Source organism: Pezoporus occidentalis, unplaced genomic scaffold (genome assembly GCF_034315485.1).
Source record: "Pezoporus occidentalis ecotype Australia unplaced genomic scaffold, CSIRO_AGI_Poc_V1 ctg145, whole genome shotgun sequence".
NCBI classification, from domain to species: domain Eukaryota; kingdom Metazoa; phylum Chordata; class Aves; order Psittaciformes; family Psittacidae; genus Pezoporus; species Pezoporus occidentalis.
Genome location: NW_026913263.1, coordinates 211,125 through 238,991, shown reverse-complemented (window position 1 = coordinate 238,991; position 27,867 = coordinate 211,125). Strand labels below are relative to the sequence as shown.

The 27,867-nt window shown below is 50.2% G+C and overlaps 1 protein-coding gene across 1 annotated transcript in view; it reads left to right on the top strand.

Annotated features, from left to right (window-relative positions):
• Positions 1–27,867, top strand: part of BSN (bassoon presynaptic cytomatrix protein) — a 95,324-nt gene that overhangs the window by 43,009 nt on the left and 24,448 nt on the right. The window contains exon 3 of the mRNA XM_062610160.1: positions 6,745–7,527. Within this exon, the coding sequence (XP_062466144.1) occupies positions 6,745–7,527 (783 nt within the window). The remainder of the gene's footprint in view (positions 1–6,744; positions 7,528–27,867) is intronic.

Sequence of the window (27,867 nt, the reverse complement as noted above, 5' to 3'; positions counted from 1 at the left end):
GGCTCTCAGAGTCAAAGAGCTCCTGCCAAAGGCTTGCTGCCTTCCTCTTCCCAAACGTGTTGAGGTTTTTTTCCAGGTTTTCCAGTTTTGTAGGATATTAAATACACATTTAGGGCAACTTGGAGAAATCGCATGCTCCTTTTCTCCTCTGATTTCCCATGAATTTGGCTTCCTGTTTTTCAGCTAGTTCTGTACCCTTTTGCCTCACACCAGAGGAGGAGGATGAGTTGTATCTTCTCCTGAACAAAGCTCCTTTGCTTCATGCTGGTCAAAGTGGCCAACCTTTGGTGGGATTGACCACACTTGACTCAAGATGACTTGGGAGCTGGTCTTCACAGCCTGAAATAATCATTTGTAACAAGTCAGATGGGCTCTGCTCCTGTAGTGCTGAATGATACAGGCCTCCTTTGATAATACAGGGTCATATAGCTAGCCTGGTCAGATGGCTTTGGCTGCAGTAAGGTATTGTAAATGGGTAGAGCTGGTGAGAAACCATTTAGTCTCAAGTCTCCAAAGTCTTAAATGTGGCCATCTAATGCTGCTTTTTTTGGTTTTATTATTTTTATGTAGTAGGATTGCACATCCTGGGTGACCTCCAAATGGTCCAAAATAACCAACCCTCAGCAAAAGCAGAATTGCCCTTCATTATAATCCTAAATTTTGGCTTGAAGAGATCCTGGATGCTCAGTTAAGAAGTCTTTCTGCTTACAGCTCATTTTAAAGCTTCCCCTGCCTTTTGCAAAGGCTGAACTTTATACTTGAGATACTTTTAGAGCTGTATTGTCTTACCGCAGGAGAACAAAACAACCTGTACATCACCAGCATTCCCTTGCATCTCCTGGTAACAAATCCAGGGGATGGGCTGTTTCCATATTGTTTCCTGAAATAGGTGGTGTCAGAATAGCTTTGGAAGCATTATAAACTCAAGCTGTCTCTCTTGTTTCAGGTGATTTTTAACTGGGTGCTTTTCTTGGGGGTTTTCTAGAGGGATCCTTAAGATGCAGCACACAGGGATGCTTTTTGGTCCTCTACGTGTACCTCTGCAAAACCTTGCTCTCCTCTACTGCATCCCTCTGCAGAGCATCAGGATCTGACCCACCATGCATGTGCCCATCTATAATTCTTACTGGTCTGTAAATCTGCTCCAGGTACAGCCAGCATGTGCTGTGTATGCTCCTGCTACATCTGGCTTTTTAGGGAAATGCTGATTGGAAACATTTTCACTCCTAATGGGATTAGCAAATGGTCCTTACTCACAGCTGCAGGATGGCACTGAGAGGGGGAGGCACATCTGGCAGTGGTGACCCTGCAGATGCTGCAGGTTGCAGACCTGCCCATGAGCTGGGGAATAACAGGATTTGGGAAAGGCTTTAGAGGAATATTCTGGGATGTTGCAGGGGTCTGTGGTGGAAAGGGGCAGGCTGATGGTCGTGGTTGCACTGGGCTGCATGCAGGGCTGGGTCAGGTATTGGGTGTCAGTAAAGATGAGGTGGTTCAAACTTTCAAAGCTCTTGAGATCAGTATGGGTATAAAACGCCCTATAGATGAAAGGCCTGCAGGCTTCACCTCCCTCAGTCTTCTGCTGAGCCCAACAGCATGCGTATAATTTGCTTTAATGGTTAGAAACATCTGCTGTTAAAAGTGATGCTTAATATATTTGGCTTCTACTTCCAGTCATTAGTTCTTCTTATGCCTTTTTCTGCCTAATTAAGAACCTTTTAGTACCTGATATTGTTTCCACTGAATGTGCTGCTATATCGTAATCAAGTCGCTTCTTAATCTTCTCTTTGATAAACGAAAAAGATCAACCTCTTTAATTCTCTCATTTCAGACATTTTCTGCATCCATAGAATCACTCGTGCAGATCCGGTCTCTATCTCCCACAGTTTTTTAATAAACCTCCTTAAAATGTCGGTGTGGAAGAGCTGAGGGGTCTGGAAGGAGTCCCTTGATGCTGGAAGAGGAGGCAGAGCCACCTCCTCCCTACTACTCCAGCTCTTGGCTTCCCACACAGAGCAAGTGCAGGTTTACCAGGCAGCAGAGACTTGTCTTCGTCGATATTCATCATTTTACCCCAAATCTGCTGTGTGAGTGGTGTTAGCCATAGTCAGGTGAAGACCTCAGTAGAGAGATACGTGAGCAGTGCTGAATCCTTGTTGTCTCCCAGGTCAGCCAGCTAACTGGTCTGAAAATCCATTGAACATACTCACTATTAGTATTTTATAGTGCTTTTTTTTGTTGGTCAGGATTTCATACATGGTCAAAGCACCTTTGGGCACCAAGGATATTGCTTCTGTGCATTACTAATATCAAACATGCAGAGAATAAATTCAGACTTGCTTGCTGTGACCTATTTTGCCTAAAAACACATTGACTGGCATGTACACGTGCCCTTCAGTTCTCTGCTGCATGAATCCAGCAGTGTCTTTCTGTCTTGGACAGATGTCTGGCTAACTGTCCCCTTCAGGCCATGCCTTTGCCTTCTTGGATATTCAAGGAGACTCTTCCGGTCTTGTAAGATTTCCTCTTAAATCCAAACATCAGCACGCAGCAGTTTTCTTCGCTGTCTTGGATCTCTTGGATGCAAAATTATTCAGATTTGCCAAATTTAAATCTCTTCTGGTGCTGGTAGATGTTGTTGAATGTTCTTCTCGATTGCTAATAAGTTGGAAATGCTTCATCCTTGTAATGAGTGTTATCCTGCTTCTTCCCAAATGCTCAATGACAGTAATTACAGCACATCTGCCAGATCTGTCTCATTAACAGCTTTGCCACCTCTACCCAGTGATGGACCCTTGTCCTTTCTAGGATGGCCTTTGTCCCTCATGCCCTTGATCAGTCCTTCCTCCTGCTCCCCAAGAGACTTTTTCCTGAAGTTCCTTTATTTTCACATGGTTTAAGCACTTCACAGCTTTTCATGTGCTGAGCTCTGATATTTGCTGATTCTCTATTTCTAATGGTGCTCTGTTTTGCAGAGCAGACACCTTCACTTTGAGCCCTTCATTGAGGCATCAGCATGCATTCAGAACTATCATCTGTGTCCCCATTTTCTTTGTGTTTTTCAGTATTTCCCCCAGTCCCATTTCCTGGGGTGGAGGAGGATAGCATGCCAGCTTCAGACTTTTCAACAGAGCACAGTTTTACCTCCCTGATTTTAGAGTATAATGGTGTCTTCAGCATTCTCACCAGGTGAGCTGGAACTCTAGTTTTCAGTAATGTTGGGTTTTTTTGCTTCTCACTGATAGATGTTTCATTCTGTTGGTTACCCTGACTGTTAGCAGAGATAAAGTAATAGTCGGGTACATTATTCTTTCCATGTTCTTGGCCTCTGCTTCTCTACTGTTTCCTGAGCATCTTCCCACTGCATGATGAGTCTGCAGGGAAGAAGAGGACAACAATGCCAGCCAAATAAATAGTTTAATCTATTTCTTTGTCATATTTGCTCAGTTCTCCACCAAGTGAAAAATTTCAGGGGTTGGATTAGTAAAGTTTTACACCCAGGCTTTTCCATCCTCCTTTCTCTTTCTTGGGGGAAGGATCTTTGGCAAGATGACTTGGCCCTTCCTCTTTACTGTCTTCCCTCCGGGATCCTTTAAGTCCTCTTTGATCTGTGTAATCCACACATTGTGTCATCAGTTGCATCAGCAGAGGCTGGTCAGGCAATTTGTGATAATCCCAACTAAATTTACATCTCAAACGCTCGCTCTGAGAGAGAGCTGCCCCACTGCATCCCTGCAGCTTCCTCCTGCTCCTCAGGACAGGCGTTCTTCAGCAGTTGCTCACCAAGTCACTGAGAGAGATTTGATGGTTCCTATCCCATCTGAAAGCCCCCTGGCTTTTTTCTGACTTGATCACCTAAACTGGGTTTATTGCGGTAAGGGAGAAAGCTCCAGTGATCATGCTGTTCCCCAGCCCTGAACTCAGGAAGATCCTTGTGGGCTTGTCCATGAGCCATACTGTAGCCTGTGGACCTGGACATGGTACCTTCTGGTACCTAGGGAGCAGCTCTTCTGCACAGGCCTTGCCCAGGGCCAAAGCAGGGGCATGGAGAGAGGGTGAACCAACAGAGCTGGAGCTGTTTGGTGTCCACCAGCAGCACTTGCTTCTTGCTAAAGCTGGCAGACAGTCAAGGGCAATCAGTTGAATTCCCTCTATTTTGTTGGATTGTTTGGAAGTTTATGCAGGAGAGCAGCAAAGTATTTTTCTCGTTCCAAGAAATAAGTTAAATCTTGTGCCAGGTTACAATAAATACAGACAAGGCGAACCCAGGAGCGTGGAGCATCGCTTTTTTTTCATGTACCTTTTTGTTATGGTCCCTTAAAATCCAGATGCAAACAGCCCCGATTGTGGGTTTGGGAAGATCTCCTCTTGCCCCAGTTTCTTCCTCACCGGAGGGTCTTAAAGTGTGAGTAAGGAGATTATGTGGAGAGGGAAGATTTGCATTTCTCAGATACTGGGAACTTTGCAGGGAGAGAGAACCTCAATAGAAAGGATTGGTTCTCCCTTAATTGGAGCTGATGGGGACGGCAGGCAAAGCTGATGGGATTCTGGGAGGTGTTCTGAAATAGAATAGTGGGAAGAAATTCCAGGGGGTGTGAAAGCAAAAATAACACGAGGCATTCTGTGTGTCAGAAGAGAGACAGCAAGACCAGGAGAAATGATAAAAACTAAAGCGCTATTTTCAGAACCTAACTATAATGTGGTTCGTTTGGAACAACCCGGAGAGCCGGCGATGTAGCGCGGGATTGCTGGGGGAAAACTGAGGCTGCTTCGCACACAGCTCTGGCTGCAAATACTCGAGCAGAGGCTGGTGGGGATAGCGGCGTGGGAGCTCTGCTAGCACAGTGCAGGCTGCAAAGAGCACAGAGCTGATGTGCAGCCAGGCTTGTAAGGCTTTGCTGGAGACGAAGAGGCAATGCAGAGCTCTCTGCAAGCCAATGAGCCAGCCAGTGCTGGGCAGGGAGTGGGCAGGGGAGATTTGCTCATGCACTCTTCTTTGATTCTAATCCATCTTTCCTGGTTGCGCTGAATTTCCTCTATTTCGAAAGTTTATTATTTGAAGGCTTGGCTTTATGAGAGCCCCCCTTGGGGGGGGTTGAGAGGGTTCAGGGCATATCTGCCTCTAATCCTGGGGACTTGCTGTCCTATCCCATCATAGGACCTGCCAAAAGACCCAACTGCATCTCTGTGGGCAGCTCCTACGAGCAGAAAACGGTCAAAACATGCCTGTGATTGCAGCAGGGGGAGAAAAAAACCTAGTAGCCAGGTTATGAATCAGTTGTGCAGCACCCAAAAGGCCATGCAGAGCTGGAGAGATGGGGCTGAGCGAGGTGGTTGAGGCAGTTAATGTCTCTGCAGGGGGGATTAAGCTGAGCCTTGGGGGTGATCCATAACTCTGGGATGAGGAGATGGCTCCTGAATTGAAAGGCAGGAAGATCCACATCTCGTGCAGTTTATGCTGGGATGTGCAGCCCCAGGAGAGCGCAGGGGCTGGAAGCTGTTGGGTGCTGTGTGTGCAGCTGCCCATGCCAGACTCTGGGTGCACTTGTCCTGTGTGCTGCTCTGGTTTTGGGGAGCACTCTGGTCATTTTTGCCACCCTAGTTGCTTGCCTCAGAGAAACCTTCTTGCAGGCAGACCTGGTTGTGCTGCTGACTGTGCTATATATTAATATTTGCACAGGAGCTGAGCATCCTGGGGGCTGCTGGTATGGGAAGGCTCACAGCTTTCATATGGCCTCTTTAATTAACTTAATTCAGACATTAGGGTGTGACAGGGAATGTCTCTCAAGGGGGGGGGGGAAGTCTTTCATTTATCACCACTTAGCCAGGGAGCATTATAGTTTTCATTTGCATCCCAAAGTTCTTTGTGGTGAGAGTGGGAATTAACCGTGTACTGCCCAGCAGCACAGATGCACTGTGTGAGGGGAACCTGCTCTCTGCTGTCCCTTAAGGGCTGCAGCACCAGGTTTTTGTGTGGGATATCACAACCAGAAGAGCCATCTCTCCTGGCCTTGGGGAAGCATCAGGCATCTCTTGGTGGGTTTTCCTCTGGGAAGTACCTGGCAACAGCAGGCAGCGTGCCGGTGCTGGGGAGCATTGCAGTTGTACACATGCGTGATAGCAGCATCTCTCTGTGTGCCTGCACTGGACCTCCTGCCAGCCCTCTGCTCCTGTCTGAGGGGCCCTGCCTGTTTTCTGGTCATTGTTGCCAAGTGACCAGACATTTGCTCTGGTCACCAAGTGCTGCCTGGAGAAGCTGTGGCTGCCCCATCCCTGGCAGTGTTCAAGGCCAGGTTAGACACAGGGGATTGAAGCAAGCTGCTCTAGTGGAAGGTGTCCCTGCCCATGGCAGGGGGTTGGAACGGGATGAGCTTTAAGGTCCTTTCCAACACAAACCAGGCTGGGATTTGATGAAGTGCGAGGAAAAACAAATGGGCTTTAGGGAGGTGGTGGGGCCAGGAGCAGAGCCCATCACTAGCAGGAGCATTACAGCAGAAGCTTTGGAAGCAAACCAGTGCTAATTAAAGCTTGCTCTTGCACCGGCATGTTGTGCCATGGGTACCTGTGACAGATGGGGTCTGTTCACCGTGACTGCGAGATACTTTCTGGGGAGAACATGGTACCAAAATGGTTTTCAGGAGTTGCTGCTTGTTCTTATGTCTACACAGGGCTTGTCTGGGGGAACCTCATGGTGTGCTGGGCTTGCCCCCTGCTCACTGCCTGTGTCTTCTCCTTGTCTCACAGGTGAAGGAATGGTTGTGCTTGAACTGCCAGATGCAGCGTGCGCTGGGGATGGACATGACCACTGCTCCTCGCTCCAAGAGCCAGCAGCAGCTGCACTCTCCTTCACCATCCCCATCCCACTCCCCGGCCAAGCACCCGCCACCCTCGGCTGCTGATAAGACCCCACCGGCCACCCGCACCCTGCCATCAGAGCCACCCAAACCTCACCCCACCACACCACAGAGGGACCCGCATGGCCAAGGCCAGCCAAAACCTCAGGAGGCGGCCAGGTCCTCCCCACAGCATCAGCAAGCCAAGCCTTCCCCCTCCGAGCAGAGAAAGGCAACAGGAGATGCGGGGGCAAAGCCTGCAGCCCCGACCCCCGGGGCTGGAGCACAAGAGCAGCCCCAGGAGGGGCTCACAGGGAAGCTCTTTGGCTTCGGGGCGTCCCTCCTGACCCAGGCAAGCACACTAATGTCTGTCCAGCCAGAGGCCCCCCCTCCGAGCCAGCCATCTCCTGGCAAAGTGCCTCCAAAAATCGTCTTCAGCGATGCCAGCAAAGAAGCTGGTCCCAAAGCGCCGGGGGCACAGGGCCGTGCCGGGGCCGCAGCGGCCGCGAAGCCGGGCAAGCCGGAGCAGGGTGTCAAGCCAAAGGAAGTGCCGAAAGCGAAGGTCTTGTGCCCCCTGTGCAAGGCAGAGATCAACGTGGGCTCCAGCGAGCCCCCCAACTACAACACGTGCACAACCTGTCGGCAGCAGGTCTGCAACATGTGTGGCTTCAACCCCACGCCTCACCTGGTGGAGGTAAGGGGGCTGTGAGGGTGGGCGCGTGCTGATGGGGGGACGGTGCTTTTTCCTTGCTTAAAATGGAGAAAAGGTGGTGTGCTTTCCTTCAAAGGTTTAAAGCCTTTAAGAAGCTGCTGAAGCCAAGTCTTTCCTGGGGGAAACCCTAAGGCTGGAGGCAGTGGTTCTCCAGCTCTTGACAAAGACATGGATTTCATATCTGTACACTGATTTCATGCTGCTTTCATGCAAGTAGAGCAAGGGGTGGTTGTTGCTTGGGGCACCCCAAGCAGTGTCCAAGGGTGAGGAAACAGAAAAAGGTCATATAAGGGGCAAAGTCACCAACAAACATCCTCCTCCTGGTGCTGCAGATGGGACAAGGCTGGTGAAGGATGTTTTGCAGCTCCTGCATCCTCAGATGATGAGTGTGCGAGGAAAATGGTGTGTGGGGGGGAAGTGGTAGGACCTCAGCAAGAGGGTTTTGAATCATCAGCAGGCGTGCAATAGCCCACTGGAGTTTGTTGCCCTGCTCCACTGTGCAGGGTGCAAGGGAATGGGCTGAGCAGAGGATGCATGTGGAGATGTCCATAATGCTGTTCAGATGTGAAATGGCTGGGGGTCTTGCAGTCTGCTGTGATGGAGTGCAAGGAGAGGAGATGGGAGGTTGAGGTGGTCCAGGGTCCGCCCAGTCTCACCAACCATAGTAGTGAGGTCTCTGAATTGTCGTGATGCCCACCCAGATGATCTTCACAAGCACCAAAAAGGCACCATAGCCAACTGGCCACCAGTGCCTGGAGAGTAGTGCAACTGGGGCTCAGCTGGAGCATCCTCTCACCCCTTCCACCTTGGTACCTAGGGAGGAAAATCTTCCAGACCCTTGGAGAAGGTTTCTGTTAAAGTCTAGGCCCTAACCCCCTCCCCTACAGGTGGTTCAAGATGCTTGTGAGAGGAGGCCTGGGGCTTTCTTCTGGAAGTGCTGCATCTCACAGCCAGTAAGACACAAACTGTTATCACCAGCACATGGAAAAGTTAACGGGAACTTTAAATGACCAGAAGTAGTATTGCTAGTCTTGGCTCTAGTCCATGGTGGATAATTACATTTTCTGTCCCTAGCTCCTCCCTGCAGTTTCAATTACACCTGGTAATTTTCTCCTCCTCCTGAAGCTGCTGCTGGTCATGGTCACGTTCATGGTGGAGGAGAGCCACTCTGTGTGTGCAGATGCAAACCCATCAGATGGCCACCCCTTGTACATAATGCTGTTTTCATCAGAAGCACTCTGCTTGCTGCTCCTACCCTTGCTTCCTTCCTACCCTGAGGGCTTGGGTGAGAAAAGAAGGTGTCCAGGTGTTTAGTCCCTTGGGTAGGGCTGAAGCCCATGTCGATGTGCCCCTGAGCAATGATGTGTTTCCAGGTTTCAGAAAGCTCATGAGTTGGTGAAATAGCTTTAATGTGCTCCCCTTGGAACCTGCCTGTTTAATTAATTAAAGAATTAATTTGGGGTTGGGTTCTACCCAGTATCATGGTGCTCTCTGCAGGTACCACAGGAAGGTGACCCCTCCCCAGGGTCACTAGCTAACAATGGGGATTAAGTTTTAGATTTGGAAGGCTGAGTTCTGTCTTGGCTCCCTCAGCTCTTGAGCAAATGCCTTCAGGCACCTGTGGCACTCACCCTTGCAGGTATGTCCATCTTAGGGTTCCTTGCTGCTGCTCATCACTCTGATATCCACGGGTTTTGTTTCCCTTTACACAGCATCACTGTCTGGCTCGGAATGGACATGTTGGTTTAGGGGATTTATTTTCTTAAGAGTTGAGGAAGAAAAGCAACACTTGAGCTGTGAATATTCTTAAAAACTTTCTGAGGAAGGGCAGACATTGTGAGATCTGTTAACACAGCTGGGCTTTAGGTTTGCTTGATCTTCTGAGAAAATTGCTCTGTGTTCTGATCCTCTTTTTGCCTGCAGCTCACATGAGCTTGTCCCAAGCCCCGAGATTCATACAAATACCAGAACTCGCTCTTTGAAGTAGTGAGGCTTGATCCATTCATTGCTATATGAATTAGGACCTTGACTGTCATCTGCCCTTGCAAATTGTGTGGAAACTAATGAGGAGATTTGGGCCTGGGTCTGTTAGGCACAGGAGGAGCGCGAGCTGCGGGTGAGACAAGCAGCGCCCTTGGTATGTGCCACTGGAGCCTGGGCAAAGTCTTCACCTCTGGTTCAAATGGTGGGAGTCCCAGGGAGGGAGAGGGCATTGGGCCATGGTGGCCTGTTTATTTGGGGGAAGGATGGGGTCTTGCAGTAAAACAGGGCTGAAAGGGTGCGTGTTCTGTAAATAGAGTTGCATCGTCACTGCAAGCAGTCGAGGCTTTGTCACAGCTTCATCTGTGAGCTGCATATGTGAACTTCATTGCAAAATCATGTAACCATCTTGAGAGGGGGATAAAGCCTTTAGGCTTTTATGTGATTATTTAGATAATTATTAAAGGTAATAAATTATCTTTGGGTAATGTTTGCATCCTTGTACAGGACAAGTGTTTTTGCTGACTAGTGCCAGGGAGGCACTAATGAACTGGTGCTGAGGGAGACCGCTCTGCCTGTATTAGTGCAGGTTGTCACAGCTTGGTGGGAGGCAATACTCAAACTGAAACTGGTACTTACTGGGGGGCTGAATGACCCCAGTAGTATGATGGGAGCCAGAGGGCACACTGGCAGCTCTGCTTCCCTAGTGACCCCATCTCCCTGGTGGCATCAGGCATAGTGCTGAAGGTGAAGAGCATCCTGACACCCACTAATCCTAGTTAGCATGTGCTGCGTTCCAAATTCATTGTGGCTGTTGAGGAATAGTCCCCACAAGCGGCTGAAGTGAATCTTGGAGGGAGCATGTGGCCAAAGCACATCTTTGGGAAGGGGATAAGGAGGTATGGAGGAGCTGCCTGCTTAAAGAGACCCCATGAGGTGTACGAGCCTGCTGGTGGAGGTGGGGCTGCGTTAGGATGTTGCACGCTGCTGGAAGCAGACGTCCTGCTGCATGTCTGTGTTTTGCCTTGCCGATGGGTGACCAGTGGGATGTGACAGGTCCCGACTAGCTGGACACATGGTCAACATCAGGAGGGGCAGCCAGTCAGACCCCATGGCCACTCTCAGCAGCGGGGGGAGGGAATATTGCTGTCTGGCAATCATTGTTATAAAATGGGGGAGAAGAAAATGAAGAATGAAATGCAGAAAGCAGGGAAAGCTTTTGCTGCGATCTGCAGCCCCCTAAAACTCCTGATTTCCCTGGAAAGATGTCTTATTTTTAGCCCATGGTATTTTCATCCCCATCCCACTCCTGATCTAAAGATGGAGTCAGAGGCTCTAGGTCCTTGTCGTCCCCTCCCACCCTCTGCAGCCGCGTGGGGAAGTATCCAAGGAGCTGCCTCCTCCCGAGCCCTTCATTCAGGCAAGCACACTCAAACCTAGCAAAAGAGAAGAAAGCAACTCAAAGTGCTGGTTTTCTGTGGAGTCGCGGGCTGCACTGCAGAGGTGCTGAGCCACCAAAAGAAAAGGGTGACTTAGACTTCCCTCGTTGTCTTTGCACTGCCATGGGCTGAGTGCTCATGTAGTCCAGTCTAGGGGAAGGTTGCTCCAAGAGCATCCCCCCCTGTGAGCAGCTGGGGGGTGCCTCCAAGTGGAGAGCTCTCACGAGATCCACCAGCAAGGCTGGCTTTCCTTTGGCTCTGGGTCTTGGTGGCCATGGTCAGAAGATGCTGGTGAGGACTGGGAGCCTAGAGCACTTGAAGAGCTCAGGTACAAGTGTGGCATTTTGGTAGGAGAAGCGCGTGGGCTTTCCATGGCTCTGGAAGCTGTGGATGACTAGCAGAGAGCGGAAGCCAAACGTGTGCCTGACTTCCACTTCTTTTGCTTGTTCGCCATTATACATGTTACCCAGCTTTAAATAAGTTGTTTATGTGAATTACCAGGAGTACAGGTGCCTGGAGCTTCCTCCCACCTCATCACACCTCCTCCAGGAGCTGGCTTCTGGAAACGGCACCATGAGCTGTTCCCAAGTCAGAGCTGGCGCTTTGGGGCTCTCCCAAATTCCCTACAGCCTTAGCCTGATGACATTCAGGCAGGAAAGAGGTTTCTGCTGCAGGAAGACTGAGCACTGGGCTGTTTTGGTGGGGATGTAAGAAATCAGCCTGTTTATGGCAGTCTGCTGCAGGAGCAAGTGACCTGGCAGGAGCTGGCTTGCAGTGCGATAGCCATACGCTTGCACGATGCTCTCCTGGTAACCCTGATTGACCCCAATTGACTCCAGGGGTTTTGTGTTAAGGAACGAATGCACTATGCATGTTGTGTTACTAAATAAGCATGGCAGGATGCCCCTTTGCCTAATTAACTAGCCTGAAACAGGAGTGGTGACAAGCTTCATTGAAGAGCGCTGCTGATCCCTGGCTGCCAAGCCATGACCTCCAACAGTAGCCTTTCCCCTTAGAATGGTCCTCTTACTGGTTTGTGGTATTCTCCACACCACATCCACATCCTAAAACTGCATTTCTTTCCTTGCTTTCCCTATGCATTACAAAAGCATCCTTTAATAACAATTGTGTTGTCATAGGCCTGCTGCTCCATCTCCCTATCTGCTCTCACCAGTCAATGCTGTTAGGTTCCTTATTACATGCATATATATTATATGCATATGATATCCTGGATTGTGATATCACAAGTTGACAAGATGCAGGAGCAGCGTTGGCTTGAGTCCTCTGCGAGACATATTCCCCTTCTGCTGGTCCCCTCGTATGTGCAGCTAGGTACAAACCAGCCCATTCAGGTGGATTTGTTGTGAATCACCATATCAAATACATTCTGGAAAGCTCTGGGCTTCTCTTTCCATCACGCTTCAAGTCCTCCTGCTGGGCAAAATTGGGCCCTGAGCAAAAAAGCTCCTCAGGGTACGATGCTGCACTGCTCAGGTTTGAGATGCTGATGCTGAGGATGTGGCTGAGCCTGCCCTACTTGCAGAAGCAGCCGTGGCAGCTCCTGAGCTCGGCAGTGAAAAAGGAGCTCGTCTGTAAGAAAGGGAGTTCAATTAGATGGAAAAATCCTCCATGAGATGAGCCTTTGTGCAGAGCAGGGTGTCGCTGCCAGAGGATGGGGTAGAGCAGGGAGGCTGAGGAAAGGTTTTGTGCCAGAATTATTTTGGTGTCAGCACATAGAAGAGGCAAAAAGCAAGCAGAGAGGAGCACTGGGCTCCTGCCTTGCTGCAGGGCTTAATGGCAACCACGGGTCCGTGTTGGACCCCGGTGTGCTGTGCCTCCCTGCCCCCTTCCAGAGGGTCCCTGCTCTCACTGGGAATGTAATTAGCAGGTAGCTGCCAGCCAAAGAGGATTAGCCAGGTTAAGAGGGTGTCTGCAGCTCAGCGCTGTCCCGTGGTGGAAATCCCAGCCATGGTCCTGGCGTCTGGGGCCACGCATGGCTCCTGGGTAGCCCCGTTACCTTCTTCCAGGGGGAGAAGCACGATATAGGTGCCTCAAGAACAACCTGCCTCCTGCCCTCTGCAGCAGTGTCCGTGGTGGGGATCCCGCAGCTCGCCACCCTAAAGAGCCCCGGGTTCTTCCTCTGTGTGATGCTCCACATGTGAAACCGTTCCTAAAGAGCCACGTTCTTGGCGTGTGGTGATGGGGCAGGTGGGTAACAAGGAGGGACAGGCACTTAAAGTTTGCAGACATCATTTTCCCATAAGAATCCAGGTCCTGTTATTCTTACTGGGCCCCGAGGGCCGAATGGTATTGATGGACATGCTCTGCAACCCATGGTGCAGCAGGGAGCAGCTGTTGTCAATCACCCTTTTGAGGCTGTTGTCCCTGAAATCGGGTGTCTTGTGATGACAGCTTGGCAGGGTCCCCAGGGCTCTGCCGGACGCTGAGGTGGCTGGGACCCCTTTGGGAGCAGGAGAAGTGAGGTGCCACACTGAAGGGTCTGCAATGTGTCAGACCCCGGAGTCTCCTGCAGAAGGAAGAGGTAGGCAGAGGTGTGGGCACAGAATGCAGCGGTTCCTGGGTTTCTCCTCATCTTCTGTGTAGAAATCATGATTTTTAAACCCCCCCCCGGCCTCAGGGGTATGAATATTCAGGTCAGTCACATGAAGTCAAGTCAAACCAAGAATGCTGTGGATGACAGCGCGAGATGAAGCTGACTCGCTGGCGTGAGCCCTCAGATCTCATTACAGGTTGGTAATTAAGAGCTCACTGGGACTCAGGGGTTTGCTCTGCTGCTGTAATTAAGCCAGCTCCTGCTGCTGGGCTGGGCAATGCCACACTCCCACCAGCTCCTCCTCATCACCACAGGGGCTGTTGGTGGGGCTGGGGGTCAGCGGTGATGTGGAGCCCGGCACACTGCTCTGAGTTAAGGGTGGAGTCCCATGGCATGGGTGATGCACAGCATCCATGGGTGTCCCATCCATGGGTGTCCCATCCATGCTTCTGCAGTTGCCGCAGCCCCTCAGAACCCCCCTGCTGGTTTTGCTGCAAGCCTCTTTAGATGTTCTAGGACTACTCCAAATGCTGGGCTTCGCCTTGCTGAGCCTGCTCTCAGCTTCTGGCCACTTAGACAATTATCTGAAGAACCACTGCTCCTTTCTTTAATCAGAAGAAAACCCCAGAGCTCCAGATTCTTTTCCTCCCTTAGATGCAATTGCATTAACAGACAAACGTCAGCCATGCTGATTAATGCTCTAGAGGAGCCACTGCCTGCACCTGCAGATTGTTTTCAATGGTTCATAAAACCAAGTTATATATTCAGAGGGGTGACAGTGGCCGCACGAGGTGAGGGATTTCTGCCTTCATTGCGTCTAAATGAAGATATATTTGAAGTGAATGATGCTTCCCTCATGCCAGGCTGGTTTTCCAGAGCATATTTTCTGTGCTGTAAGACTTGGAGCCACTGCCTGTTGTATTGCTGTGCTCCTGGGCCAGCAGTGCCAAGGTGTTCTTCTGAAGTGTCTTGCCAGGAAGGCCAGCGGGTATGTCAAGAGCAAAGCCAGAGTGCTCACTATGGAGCAGACAGTGCAAAGATTTGGGCTTAGAGCAGGAAGCTCTTTGGGTCTTGGGGTGTCAGTGTTGCTGCTGTGGACCATCCCATGGTGCTGGAGGTCAGGTGGGTACCAGGGCAGATGTGATACCTGGATCTCCATCATAGATGTCCTTCTTGACAGCCCCTAAGCATGCAGGCAGCTGCTGTGCTAGCCCTTGGAGCCACCACCTTGCTGCTCACAGGCCAGCAATATCTTGCCATGAATTGTAGCAGCATCACTCACTGCCATTAGTGGCAAACCACCCTCCGCAGCTCCTGCAGAAGGTAGTGATGGAGAAGGTGGGCATAAGGAGGAGCCTGCAAGCCCTGAGGGAGCAAGGGCTGCTCTGGCCCTGCTGAGCAGGGGAGGGAGGCTCTGCCAGTGCCTGCCACAGTTCCAGGCTGGGAACTCAAAGGGTGACTGGTGTTACCCTGTTAGGCAGCAGCATGGATTTAGTTCTGTTTTAATCGATGGTGAAACTTCATCTGTACAGTATTGATTGTGGTGTTTCCTAGAAAGTGGAAGGAATAGTTTAAGGAAATGTTTTTTGCCCATATAACATGGATAGGTCTTCATGCCAGCTTCTGTCCTCTGCTAAGCTTTGATTGCTTTTCCCAGCAAACACTTATTTGGTGGGTGTTGCAGATCTTCTTCTAAGGGGTGATGGTACTCTGTTCATGAACTTCAGTGGCACAGACTTACCCTTCAGAAACTCACGCGAGCCATCCTTGAGTGGATGGAGGGGACTGTGACCTTGCAGCAGGGATGTAGAGACAGATGTACAGGACTATCACTGCGAGAGGATTTGATACTCTCACAGGTCGAGTGCTGTGAATATTGAAATCCACCAAGGGAAGGAACAGCTTGAGTAACTTCCCATCTCCTGACTGAGGTTTCACAGCTTGGAGCTGCTCTAGGAAAGACTTGAGAGAAGATCAATAACTTCCCTGACGCTCCTTGTTGGGGACTTTCTTGACCTTGAGAAGCTTTAAAAAGAGTTACTGTTGTGCACATGAAAGGTTGAAGGCAACAAAAATAGGCAAAGTAGAAGTACAGGGAGGAAGCAGGATGAGCTAAAGCTGCCAGAGTGTTTCACAGATCTCGGAAGGGTTTCTATATGTAAGTGCTGGAGAGCAAAAAAAAACCAAAACCCCAGTTCATTCACAAAATTCAGGTTTACCTGGTTCTAGCACAGGATCTTCTGCCTCTGCTCTTCAAGTCAGACCTGGCAGAGCCTCCCATGCCTTGAGGAACCCCTATGCCTCACTGCTGATTTGGGCAGTGTCACCAACATCCACTGCAGCACCAGCCCCAGAGATGTCTTTGTTGGAGCTCATCAGATGAGTCGCACTTGCATGAAGATGATGCACATCTCAGTGGATACCTTGTTCAGGTACACAGCTGGCATGGTAGCAAAGTGAGAGGTTCCTGTGGCCTCCTCCTAAACGTGTGCCAACTGCAGTAAGAGCAGGAGATGCTGGAGGAAAGAAGGGAAGGGGGAGTGTGATGTTAGAGGGGAGCGTGGGGGCTCTCAGCAGAATGGGGACTGCCTGGACCTTCATTCTTGCTCATGCTGCATCTTGTATTGAACAACTAGTGGCTAAAGAAGCTCGGGAGTAGTCCCCAGCACAGGGACTGGTACCCAACATGAGTAGGTTATTGCCATCTCTGCCCTGGGAGAGGTGGTTGTGGGATCAGAGTGGCCTGGGGATGCTCAGAGGCCTCCAAGTGTGCTGTATAGAATTACAGACTGTTTCTGCTTTAAGGGGCAGTGTTGCTTGGGTCTTGTCTGTGACACTCAGCTTGGTGGGATGGCTTGTTGGGGACTGGTAGGACACAGTAGCACTGACCCTTGAATGGAGGCTGGGCTCCTGTGTTACGAGCAGGGGCTGGAGGAGGTGGAGAACATCTGTGCATGGCACACACTGCTCTTACAAAGACAAGAAGTCCGTGAAGGGGGTTGTGTTGGAAGGGATCTTTGGAGCAGCATGCTGTGAGCAGCACCATGGGGACTGGTGGTGGAGGTGCACGGTCACCAGGCAGGTACCTGCAGCAGACAGCAAGGCTGGCGGGACCATGTACATCAGAGCCTTGCTCTGAAGATGTGGGCAGAGAGAAACAGCTCTTTTCGTTGGAGGTGGTGATGGGGTTTGGCTGTTCAGCTCCCATTTCCACCCCTTGGGAGCAGGCACAGATTATCCTGGTGTGCTCCTCGCAGGCCATTACACAACCTGGATCTTTCTTCTTTCCTTTTATTTTTTTATGCCGTGCCATGTTAGTACTTTATTTGGGAACATGTTGGAACACTTAATCGAGCGTTTAATTGGCTTTGTAACAGTGGATTTCTGAGTGGGTTGAGGAGGAGGCTGCAGTGGAGATGCTCAGTTTTCCAGCTGTGGTGGGAGCATCTCAGACTGATTTTGTTGGTGTTGATCCACCTCCCAAAGCACTGTTGTGTCTGTCCCCCCGTCCCTGTCCCCGTCCCCTCCCTTTCTTTAGCATCTGGAAAGGTCCATGGAACAAAATTAGGATGATGAGAGGGGCTGCCAGTGGTGAAGTGTGTGGCCATGACGCTGATGATGGGATTACCAGCTGGATGAGCATTGATAGCTCAGGCCAGGCTCTTGTGTCAATTCACTCCTTCCCACATAAACCCCATTGTTGTTAAAGTCCATGGGCAGCACAAAGCCCTGTTGGCAGCACAGCCTCCTGATGCTGGAGGCACATTGATGCTGCACTGCTGACACAAGGCCAAACATTCACCAGCCCCATGCACATTAGTGAAGATTGTGTCCTTCTCCAAGTGCCAGCAGGACCCAAAAGACAGTTTTATTATATCTACAACTCAACCACTGCAGGGTTTCACCCTGGTTTGGTAATGTTTCGCAAACCATGAGTTCAGCATCCAGTCCTTGCTGTGTGTTGGGTTGCCCTAGTTTCCTGATGATGTGTGTGTCAGGACAAGCCATGCGAGGTGAGCACTACAAGATCCCATCTCCTGAGTACATTGAGTGTTGGAGAAAGCGCCGCTGGGCAAAGGAAGAAAATCTATGCAGAGAGATGGCTTTATGAGTGTAGTGACATGTGAAAGCTCAGGAATCAGCAGCAAGGTGTTCATTTTCTTTCCCTGTTAAATGGCCTTGGGGCTTTGCTGAAGGGACACAGCTCTGTCCCACCAGGGTGGTGGTACTGCCAGGAGGTGCAGGATGGAGAGCTGAGCCCTCACCATCATCCCTCTCTTTGGGTCTCCCTGCATCTCAGTGTGAACTCTGGTTTCCCTTTCTCCCCAGTCGGAAGGGAAGCCTTGTGTAATTAATGTTGTTGGGGGAATTGGGGTTCTGCTCTGCCACCATGCCTGGGACTCGACAGAGCCCTGGTGCAGTGTGCCCTGCGAACAGCAATCCTCTTGCTGGGTGATGGAGGCAGCAGCGAGCAGTGTGAGCCAGGGCGCCTCAGCCTCTCATTTATGAAAATACAACCTCCCAGCTCGTTTAAAGGCAAAAAGCTGAAAGGAAGGGGCTGGCTGCCTCCTCCTCCTGGCCTGGCTGCTGGGCTGCTGAGCTGGGGATGGTGGATGGTACCAGCCTGCAGCGAAAATAAATGCCAACATGAAATAGAAAATGAAAGCAAGCTCTTTCTTTGAAGTGCACCAAGGCTCAGAACCTGTGCAGGTCCCTGGATGGAGGTTTTGAGTGACATTTCATTTCTGTAATATCCAGGCTGATTTTCATACTTGGGGGTGGACCTATTAGCATGGCCACCTCACAGCTTCCTTTTGAATGATGTTTCAGACACGGGTCAGGAACTGACTGGAAACACATGATTAAACACCGTTTGGGTTGATATTTGCCACTTCACTCAAGGGTGAAATGTTTCACAGGGATGGTTTGGTTTCTCGAGGTGCCCATGCAGTAAACACCCGAATGCTAGAAATGGGGTTATTTTTATTGTTTATTTACACTTATTTTCTGCTTTTCCAATGGAAATCCTTAGGCTGGCTCCTGGGGACCTGCATCCTGGTGTGCAGAGGAATTGGGTACCAAATCGTTGACACAGACCCCCCCAAGGTGCATCTGCCTCAAAGCCTTTGCATGTCTGCTGTCTTGGCATCCAGGTCCCTCTGTCTCATGGACCCTGCCCTCTTCTGTCTTTTATTCACACAGGAAGAGAAGAGAAGACACGTCCCTGCATTTTCCACTCCCCGTTCAGTTTGCAGCTTTCAGCGAGCCTGTTCAGTGCTCAACATCATCCCTGCCCCTGCCATTTAAACTGATACAGCTTCGTTTTCCTACGCATCTCTCTTTTTTTTGGCTAGGAAGGGTGCCTAGCAGCAGCTGCTCGGCTGGCCAGACCAAAAGCCGTGCTGCAGCTTCCCTGATGCTGATACAGGATTTCATATGAAGCCCAATGCTCCCTTAGTCTCGTTTTTCACCTAAGGCTGTAAAACAGCTCCTTTCCAATAACTGGAAGTGTAGGAGGGATTAGCTAGGAGGTGCAGTTATTAATGTGATTGTAATTATAAGCCAAGGCATTCACTTAGATGCTCATGCTTGATCCTGAAATGATTGCACTCTTTCCCATCTTTGATTTTTATCCTATTTCCACCCCTGTGAGCAGGTGGGAAGGCTTGGCCAGCACCTGAGCTGCTGCAGCTTGAAGCACTTGGTGACTTGCAAGCCAGTGTCCGTTTCTGGCATCAGGGCAGTCTCCATCTCCCCTCTTACCTCTGGCTTTGCTACCCATTATTTCTGACAGCCCAAATGGTGGTGACAACTCTCCTGTGGTGTTTGGGACAGGGCGTCCCACCTCTCTCATGGCCTAAATGTGGCTCTGTGGGACAGGCGGCTGCTTGTCCTTCCTGCACACTCACCCTGCCTCTGCTCTGGCTTTGCCCATAAATGACTGTGCTGGATAGGGTCTGATTGCATAGGCAGTATGTAGAAGCCCTGAGGGATAAAACACTCCATCAAACGTGTGAGTGTTCCCTGAGAAAACAGGGAATTTTAGGAGATGTCCCTTGAGAAGCTCACAACGCGGAGGAGGGTGCCAAGGGCTGGGATGGGGAGGGCTCCTGCGCCTCCCGAGGCTCGCCTGCCCCAGTACAGACTGTGTTTCATTCTGAAATACCTTCCTGTTGTGCAAACGCCAGCACCAAAGAGCAGAAAAATCCCCCCCGTGGGGACAGCTGCTGCCATCCTGTTTGGCTCCTCTCAGGCTTGCTCGCTAGATGATGTGCTAACGTGGGTACATTTGGGTAACGTCCTCCTTTGGTGCTTGGTGTGTCTCAGACTGTTCGCTGGTGAAACAGCAGATTCGAGGTATTGTCACATCCGAATTACCTGTAATTTTAGGAAGTTTCTAGAGTAATTTTTCTGGAGATCTTTGATTTTACCTTGTTATTCCCCTCTCCCTAATTCAGCTTGGTCTGGCTGTAGTTGGGAAATGGCTCCATCTCCCAGGCTGGGCACAGAGGGAATCATAGAATCACAACTGATTTGGGTTGAAGGGACCTTAAAGCTCATCCAGTTCCAACCCCTGCCACGGGCAGGGACCCCTTCCACTCGAGCAGGTTGCTCCAAGCCCCTGTGTCCAACCTGGCCTTGAACACTGCCAGGGATGGGGCAGCCACAGCTTCTCTGGGCACCCTGTGCCAGTGCCTCAGCACCCTCACAGGGAAGAGCTTCTGCTTAAGAGCTCATCTCAGTCTCCCCTCTGGCAGGTTAAAGCCATCCCCCCTTGTCCCTCTCCATGTTTCCTGTTAGCCCCTTTAGGTATAAGACTGTTACAAGGTCAGCAACTTCCCCTGTCCTGTGCATGTGCTCAGGGATGATCACTCCCAGCACCAGGGGACAATGATGGGGGGTGTGCTGCCTGCAAGTGGCATCAGTGTGGCTGCTCTGCCACCCAATTAACTTCAGTTTAAAATCCCCCCAATTTTAAAGGTGATCCTGGCCAGACATAAGAACCTAGATGAGAAATGGGACACAAAATGAAAGTTTAAGGAGGGAGCATAGCCACAGCATTGCTGAGCCCTGGGGTGGCTGCTTCCCTCCCGTGAGTGGGAGCTGGTGCACCCACAGTCTCGGAAAGACATCCACAATTATACATTATTTTGTATTTTGCCAAGAGTTTCTAAATATGTTGCCTGAAATGGCACCTATAGAAGTGAGATCTTCTAAAAAGTAAGCAAAATGAGCAACTATAAGTAAGCAACCCATAAAGGGAATTCTGTCACTATCTCTCTGCATCAAAAAGTCCTCTCTTTGGGGAGGTAAAAGGTTGTCAGCTAAGAGCTAAATTCCCCCTTGCCTGCAGTTCAGGCACCCGGGGCAATAGCAGCTCCAATGCTCAGCCTGGGAGCCTCCTGCACTGGTGAGAGGGAATGGGAGCTATTAAAAACTGCCTGATTTCTTCGTGTGCTGGGAAGGAATCTGCTGGGGGGGGGCACAGGTGTAGCCCAGTGCTCAGCTCACCGCTCAAGAAGAAATGCTTTTCCCTTTGGAGGCTGTTCCTAGAGCTCATATTAAAAGCTGTTTAGGAGCTCCTGGAAATGATTCCCGACCAAGCAAATGGTTTCAGCTAATTAGGAACCTGATGCGAAAGCCCCAGGTGATACTTTGCAACTTAAACAACTTTCTGGGGCGTTTGGAAGAGAAACAGTTTTAAAGGCGCAGCTGCCCGAGTTGTGTTTTCTGTGTTGTGGAGATTGAGGAGGACGTGGATGTGGTTACTGTGGGCTCCCCTGCCCTGCCCTGCCCTGCCCCATGGTGCTTTACCCTGCCCATCTCACTGAATGTGAAGGGAACAGCAGGATGCTCGGGCTTCCCTGCTCTCGCCAGGTCCCATGTGGATTGTGTCTGTCTTGCAAAGCCTTTGCCACTGTCACAGTGAGCATCCTGCTAGCTGTACTAGTGGGGTATGATCCCAGCGCTGGGCACAGGGGTGTGCTGGGAGATGCCACAGGGCAAGTAGGGGAGAAACCATCTTCTCCAACACATCCGGAGTCCCAGCTCTGGCTACCGCTGCTGGGCTGGTCCCTGCGTGCTGCTGTTATGGTCCTCAGCTCTGCAATGGGTCAGAGAGGAGGAAGAACCAGGCTGCTCTCCGGAGCATCCCCTGCATTTCAGGAAGGGAGGATCCTGGGCAGCAGCCCTGAGACGTTGAGGCTCAGCCCAGGGCAGCAGTGGGGAAGGGACCCCCGAAGCCTCACAGGCAGGAGGCACTGTAGCTGAAGCCAGGGCTAAAAGCCTCTGCAAGCCTCTGCCTCCTTTTGCTGAAGGATTATTCCGGTTCTGTTTGTGCCTCACCGAGGCCATGCTGAGCCAGAGCCAGCTGTCCCTGCCGGGCGCTGTTTGGGAACCAAGGCAGGCTTCTCCTCATCTCTGCTCTCTGCGGCTGTAGGTCCCCCACCAGCAACCCCTTGAGGTGCCTCAAAGCTCATCCTGGCGGCAACTGTCGAAATGCACCAAACGCCCTCGGCAGAGCACAGGGCTTTATTTCAAAAGCCTTCTCTTTGCTTCTGCTTTGCCTCCTTATCTTCCCACTGCCATCTGCTCTGCCTGCTAAAATAAGGCAGCGTGCTGGGGACGAGGTGTGCTCTGCGCAGGGAACTCCATCTTGCCCTGCCTGGGCTTCCTAATGGCAGCTCGGCACACAGGGACTCTCACTGGGCATCTGCCATGGCCAAGGGGAAGCTGCTGCGTCTGAGGGTAGGGTTTGTCCGCCCCAGTTTCAGGTTTATCACTCCACGATGATGGAGACAGTGATACCCACCAAGGGTATTGGCTTCTCACCCTGGAGATGCCCATCTCACACCTGGGGCAGATGATGACTCGCTGAGACCAGCTGCCCAAAGTTTAGGCAGTGAAGTGAAATGAACTCTACATTAAGAGATGGGAAATCCTCAGAGACCAGCCCAAGTCCTTCATCCCTTTCTCATCCCTTGATGCCCTCTCCTTGTGGAGAAGTCACCCACCATAGGGGAATGGACACAGGAACATCTTCACCACTCTCTTCCTTGGTATTAATGAGAAGTCTTAAAGGTAGATTTTCCAAGAGCCCTTTTGCACCCAGCAAAGTGAATGCCCAGCATGGGATGGGATGGGAGTTGCTCAGTCGCCCACAGCACAAGTGGCAGGGCAGAGCGAGATCTTGCAGCAGCTTTTATGTCTCTCACAACACAAAGCCGAGAGGAGAGGTGAGGTTGGGAAGTGGGGAGAAGATGTTTTGCACAGTTAGCCCAGAAACTTCATTGCTTTGGGTTACTTGAAGCAAAAACTACAGCAAAACATTAGAACACAGGGGGAGGATTGGGGGAAAATGGAGACACCTTTGGGAGTCATAAGAGGGCTTTTTAATTTAGAGAAGTACTTTGGGATCTCCAGATGGTATCTCTGAGTGCTTTGTGATTTCCTGTGCCACGGCTAGAAGCTTTTGGCCATTATTTGTGCTGTGACTGGGAGATAACTTTGTAGGCAGCCTCTGATCTCTGACATGAGATTTGGGGGTTTTGGTTAGGTTATTTTTAATTACTTGGAGCACAAAGAGCACTTGGCTCCTAAGCCTGTTGAAGCAGAAGAGCATTGACTTCAGTGGGGTTCGGTCAACTCAGGGAACAAATATTCTCCAATAAAACCCCTAGTTTGGCAAAGAAATGAGGTATTGGGTTGGGAATAACCCCTGTGGATGTGGATGTGGGTGTAAGGATCAGGACCTGTGCTGTGGGTTTGGGCTCTGTCCTCGCCAGGGCTGCACCCAGGCTCTGGGCTGGTTGGGATGAGTGTGCCCTAGTGCCAGCATGGCATTCCCTGGATTACACAGGCTCGGGGGCTGCAGATCCTGCTAGCTCCCAGGTATGAACACCCGCGCTGCACCCAAAGGGCTCACTGTCTGCAAGGGAGCTGTGAAACTCCCGTCTTCACATGATTCCTGATTTACTCGGAGCTGTTAAGTATGACCAACAGTCATCTGCTTGCCGAGAGCAAGTGGGACATGGGGAAAAGAAGAGCAAACTAGAGCTAGGCAGTGGTATTTTTAACAAATCTGGGGTTTTGTTGAGGCTGCAAGTCAGATGAGTGCTGCCGCCTTCAGAGGAGCAGGCTTCTGCAGTGGCCTCAAACTACTCTTGAAGTGGAGCTTCTTCAGTTACTTAAAGGGTTTAAATGAGGTGGTTGCTCCTGTGGCTTCAGTCTGTCTGGTCTTAGTCTTCTGGAGAGGGAAGTGCCTTCACAGATGCATTTTAATCTGAGTAAGCATTCATGTGATTTTTAATGCATTCTTTTTAAGCAACCATTTCCTGTGGACTTCACCATTTCCTTTTGGTTCTTAGCTTCATTCTTGCTGCATTTACTCCTCCTGAGGTGGAAAATCTCAGCTCTCCCACCCCAGCACCTGTAGCCAGTTCCTACCCCCCAGCTTCAGGGAGACCTGTAGCAGGTGATGGGAGCATCCATCCAGATTGGGATCACCGTCAAACCAACACGCGGCAGCTGGGGGGCTCTCAGCTATTTTAAAAGTAAAAATAAAGGGAGGACTTAAAATAAGCTTAAAGATGATGAAAATTGTATTTGACCCACTGCGATGCATCCCCCCTCTGTGGGAACTTATGGGTTCCCCAAGCGTGCCCTTACAGCCCAGATTTTAGGCATTTTGGTGGAGCTGGGAATCACACAAGATGAGCGGGTGAGGACAGGGAGATACTCTCTGGATGAGGAGAGCCGGGAGCTGGATCTCAGTGGTGCCAGATGCTGGGTGTGCTGCTCCAGCTTTCCTATGAGCAGCAGGCGAGGAAATGGGAGCAGGGTGTGTGAGGCATGAGCATGGAGAGATGCTGCTGTGTATAATCTGGGGAGGGAAATGGCTCGTCTGTCTCTGTTGTAACAACGGAGTTTTACTAGAATGTGTTTCTAGAACGTTTCCCAGCCTGTTATTGTAATATTGACCTGCACAGAAGCATGAAAGATTATGAGATTTAGTTTTTCAAGCTTATCACTTGATTTATTCCATAAAGGTAGTTCATTTAATTAAAATATTTCTGCTGCTGAAATCAGAACTCGCGATCTTGGAGCCTGGAGCAGGGCATATGGGCTTTTTTTGAAGCAGCAGTCATTTAATGATTTCAAACAGCATCGCCCACAGAAAGCAAAGTGTCCAGTTCTCTGCAGATAGATGTGTTTCAGGGCAATTCTAGAGAGAGTCATAGAAATAGAACAGACGGAGGAACAGAGGAAGGGCTAAAATCAGGGGGTCATAAAGATGTCTGCCCATGTCTGCACAGCACTGGCTGCTCTCCACCCAAAAGTGAAGCCTTTGATGACCTGTTTTGCAAGTGCTAAACAAGGAGAAAAGCCTGGAGGTGACTTCACGTGCTCTGACAGGGCCTGGGAGAGGTGAGGACAGCTGTTACCAGATGTCTCGTCCAGGGGTGCATCCACCCGATGTGCAAGGACCATGGGGAGGTGGATTTGGTAGGTCTCGGCAGTAGAGCCCCGGGGACCCTCAGCAACGTCCACGCGGGGTTCTTGGTCTCTGCTGATGTAGGGGTGTCTCTGGGAAACTATTAACATCATTGTTAAAGTTTCGATAGCACAGTATGACTGTGCAGGTGCCACAGGACATCAGCTGGTGATGTTCTCAGCCTCCAAGCCATGCAGCTGATGGCTCCCCAGCATGCTTTGAAAGTGATCCATCATGATCGTGAAATGGCTTCAAACCCCATTTGCTGCTGCTAGAGTGATTTGGGGGTGAGGGGACTGGGGACTGAACAGCTCGTGATGCGAAGGAAGCTGAAACTCCTAACAAGGCAGATTTTCTTGTGTTTTGGAAGTGAGTGGCTGCTGCCTGATAAACACTTGGGGCTCTTTGCAATTTAAAAAAGAGCAATCAGACAGCTTGAATCTGCTTTTGTCACATGCAGAAAATTACTAGTTGGATATTTTAGTCAATACCACTGCCTATGAAAAACCAAGGTTTTGATTAAATAAGACTTCTCTGATAAACTTAGCTCTTCTTGGATCTGCTTCCATTCTGTTGGAAAACAGAATAGAATATTTTGTTTTCTGCAGAGTCTGGCCAGGTTTCTCTCTGCCAGCAGTATTTTGTTGCAAACTTGAAATCTTCCACTTTTAGGTTCAAATGGTTCCTGAAGAAACATGGTTATTGCATCAAATGTATGCAGGAAATAGCAGCATGGCCATGAGAAACACCTTGCTCCTACCCCATGCCAATGCACCAAAGGGAGTTAGGATCCGTGGTGACCAGGGTACGGGCTCTGCTGGACCCAACTCACATTTGCTGGGTGTTATTGTGGGTTTATTATCATGCAGCCAGTGTTCAGAGATCCTCCTGCTGCTGTTAACCTTGGCTGAGAAACACATCCCAATAATGGGGGCTGTTAAAGATAAGGCTGGCTGGCAGGCTGATAAATCTCGTTAAGGAGTACTACATCACGGAATAAATTACAATGCACGGCTGGATCGGTGCAAACAAAGATGAACAATATATTAACTTCTTTATCAGTGGGGGGAAAAAGAGACTCCTGCCTCTGTGCTGGTGCATTTTAGTGCTGGATCCGGAGCTGTGGCGTGGTGTTGGTGGAAGGCGTCCTTGCCCATAGCAGGGGATTGGAACCAGATGAGCTTTAAGGTCCCTTCCAACCCAAACCGTTCTATGATTCTATGATGTTCGTGTCAGGGCTTGCTGAGAAGATGCAGTTTGTCAGTGGGTGCATCTTTGGCAGTGCTGGAGTAGGAACCCAGTGAGGAGCGTGCACTGGGAGCAACTGGTCTGTGTGTGGGCAAGACAGGACAAGAGTCACGTCCCTCTCTCCTACATGCTTAAATGATGGTCATTTCAGTCTGGTCTGTAATGACTGTAAATGACCCAGACAGCTTTATGAATGTCACATTGGAACAAATTGGGGAAAATCAGAGCTTGTCTTCCTTGGGACAGCCATAGCTAATCTTTGAAAACCAGACCAAACCCTCCGCTGCTTTAATACTGTTGGCTGGGTTTTATTGTGAACAGAAAATCTTCTTAATTCTCCCTCCATTTGGATCCAGTCTCTCAGAACTGAGCTGGTGTTAATTTAGCTCTTCCTCCAAGATAAAACAGAAAGAAGTAGTAAGGCTCAGTGAAAAGTGCTTTCAGTGCCCAAGACTCGCTCTCTCATTCCTCCTCTATTTTTCTTACTCTTTGTGATTTTCATTTTTCTCAAACACGCAGTGCCGTGCTCCTGCATTTCCTCCTGCGATGGCACCTTCAGCCTGGATGCCTTGTTCCACCCATTTCTTTGCATAGATGCTCCATCTTGTCTTTGTCCCAGGCCAGGAGCTGCTTCATCTCCATCTGCTCACTGCAGAAAGGGACATGGGATAATGATCAAGGTAACAGAAGATGAATGGTGATGCTAGTGGCCAGGAAAAAAAGGGAGCTCATCCAGACTGGAAATAAGAACAGAAAATGAGTATCAAAACTGCTGGGCAGCAGTGGTAATAACCATGTGCAATCAAGGGTGTATTTTATCTGAAACAAAGTGCTGTGGTGGTGCTTTAGCTTTTCGGGTTGGAGTGAGGATGGGCATTGCTGGTGGTCTCACCTCCTCGCCACCTCTAGGCCAACCTGCTTGCGTCCATCTCCACTACCACTGCCATGCTGGGAGCTGATGGCTCTGCTTCCCGTTCTCCATGGCAGCTGGGTTATTGCTGGATGCCTGTGTTATTGCAGAAGCGTGGCAGTGCCACTGATGCTCAGCAGGACATTCAGGGATGGATGTCCAGGGATGGATGCTCACCCACACCCCTGGGAGTTGGCTTTTAGACAAGCCAAAAGCGTCCAAGTACTGTCCTCAATATTGTACTGATTTTTTAAGATGGTGGGTTTTTATATCTAATGAACTGGAAGGAAATATGTTGAGTGGGGAGGGATGTCTATATATATTCTGCAACAGCCCTGGTTTCCAAATTCTGGACAGCTGTGTACCCTTTTTTAGCAGCCCCTTCACACAACCCACACAGCACCCAGGCTCTCGCAATCGGGCTCGTTTGGAAATAGGCTTCCTTGATTGCAAAATAGTTTAAATCCTCTGACTTAGAAACATTCTTGCTATTCTAAAAGGTTTTTTTTTATAAGCTTCAAAAAGACAGAAGGTGCTTCCTGCCACAGCAGATGCCCTAATTTCGGAGGTGGTGGAAGATGGGCAGGGGGCAGGCATGAGCCTGGCTCAAGGCTGTGGCCACACAAGGATGTGGGCACTGAGATGCTCTGAAGCTGGGATCTGCTGGTTGCTGCTGGCCAGGCGTGTTTCAGCTGGA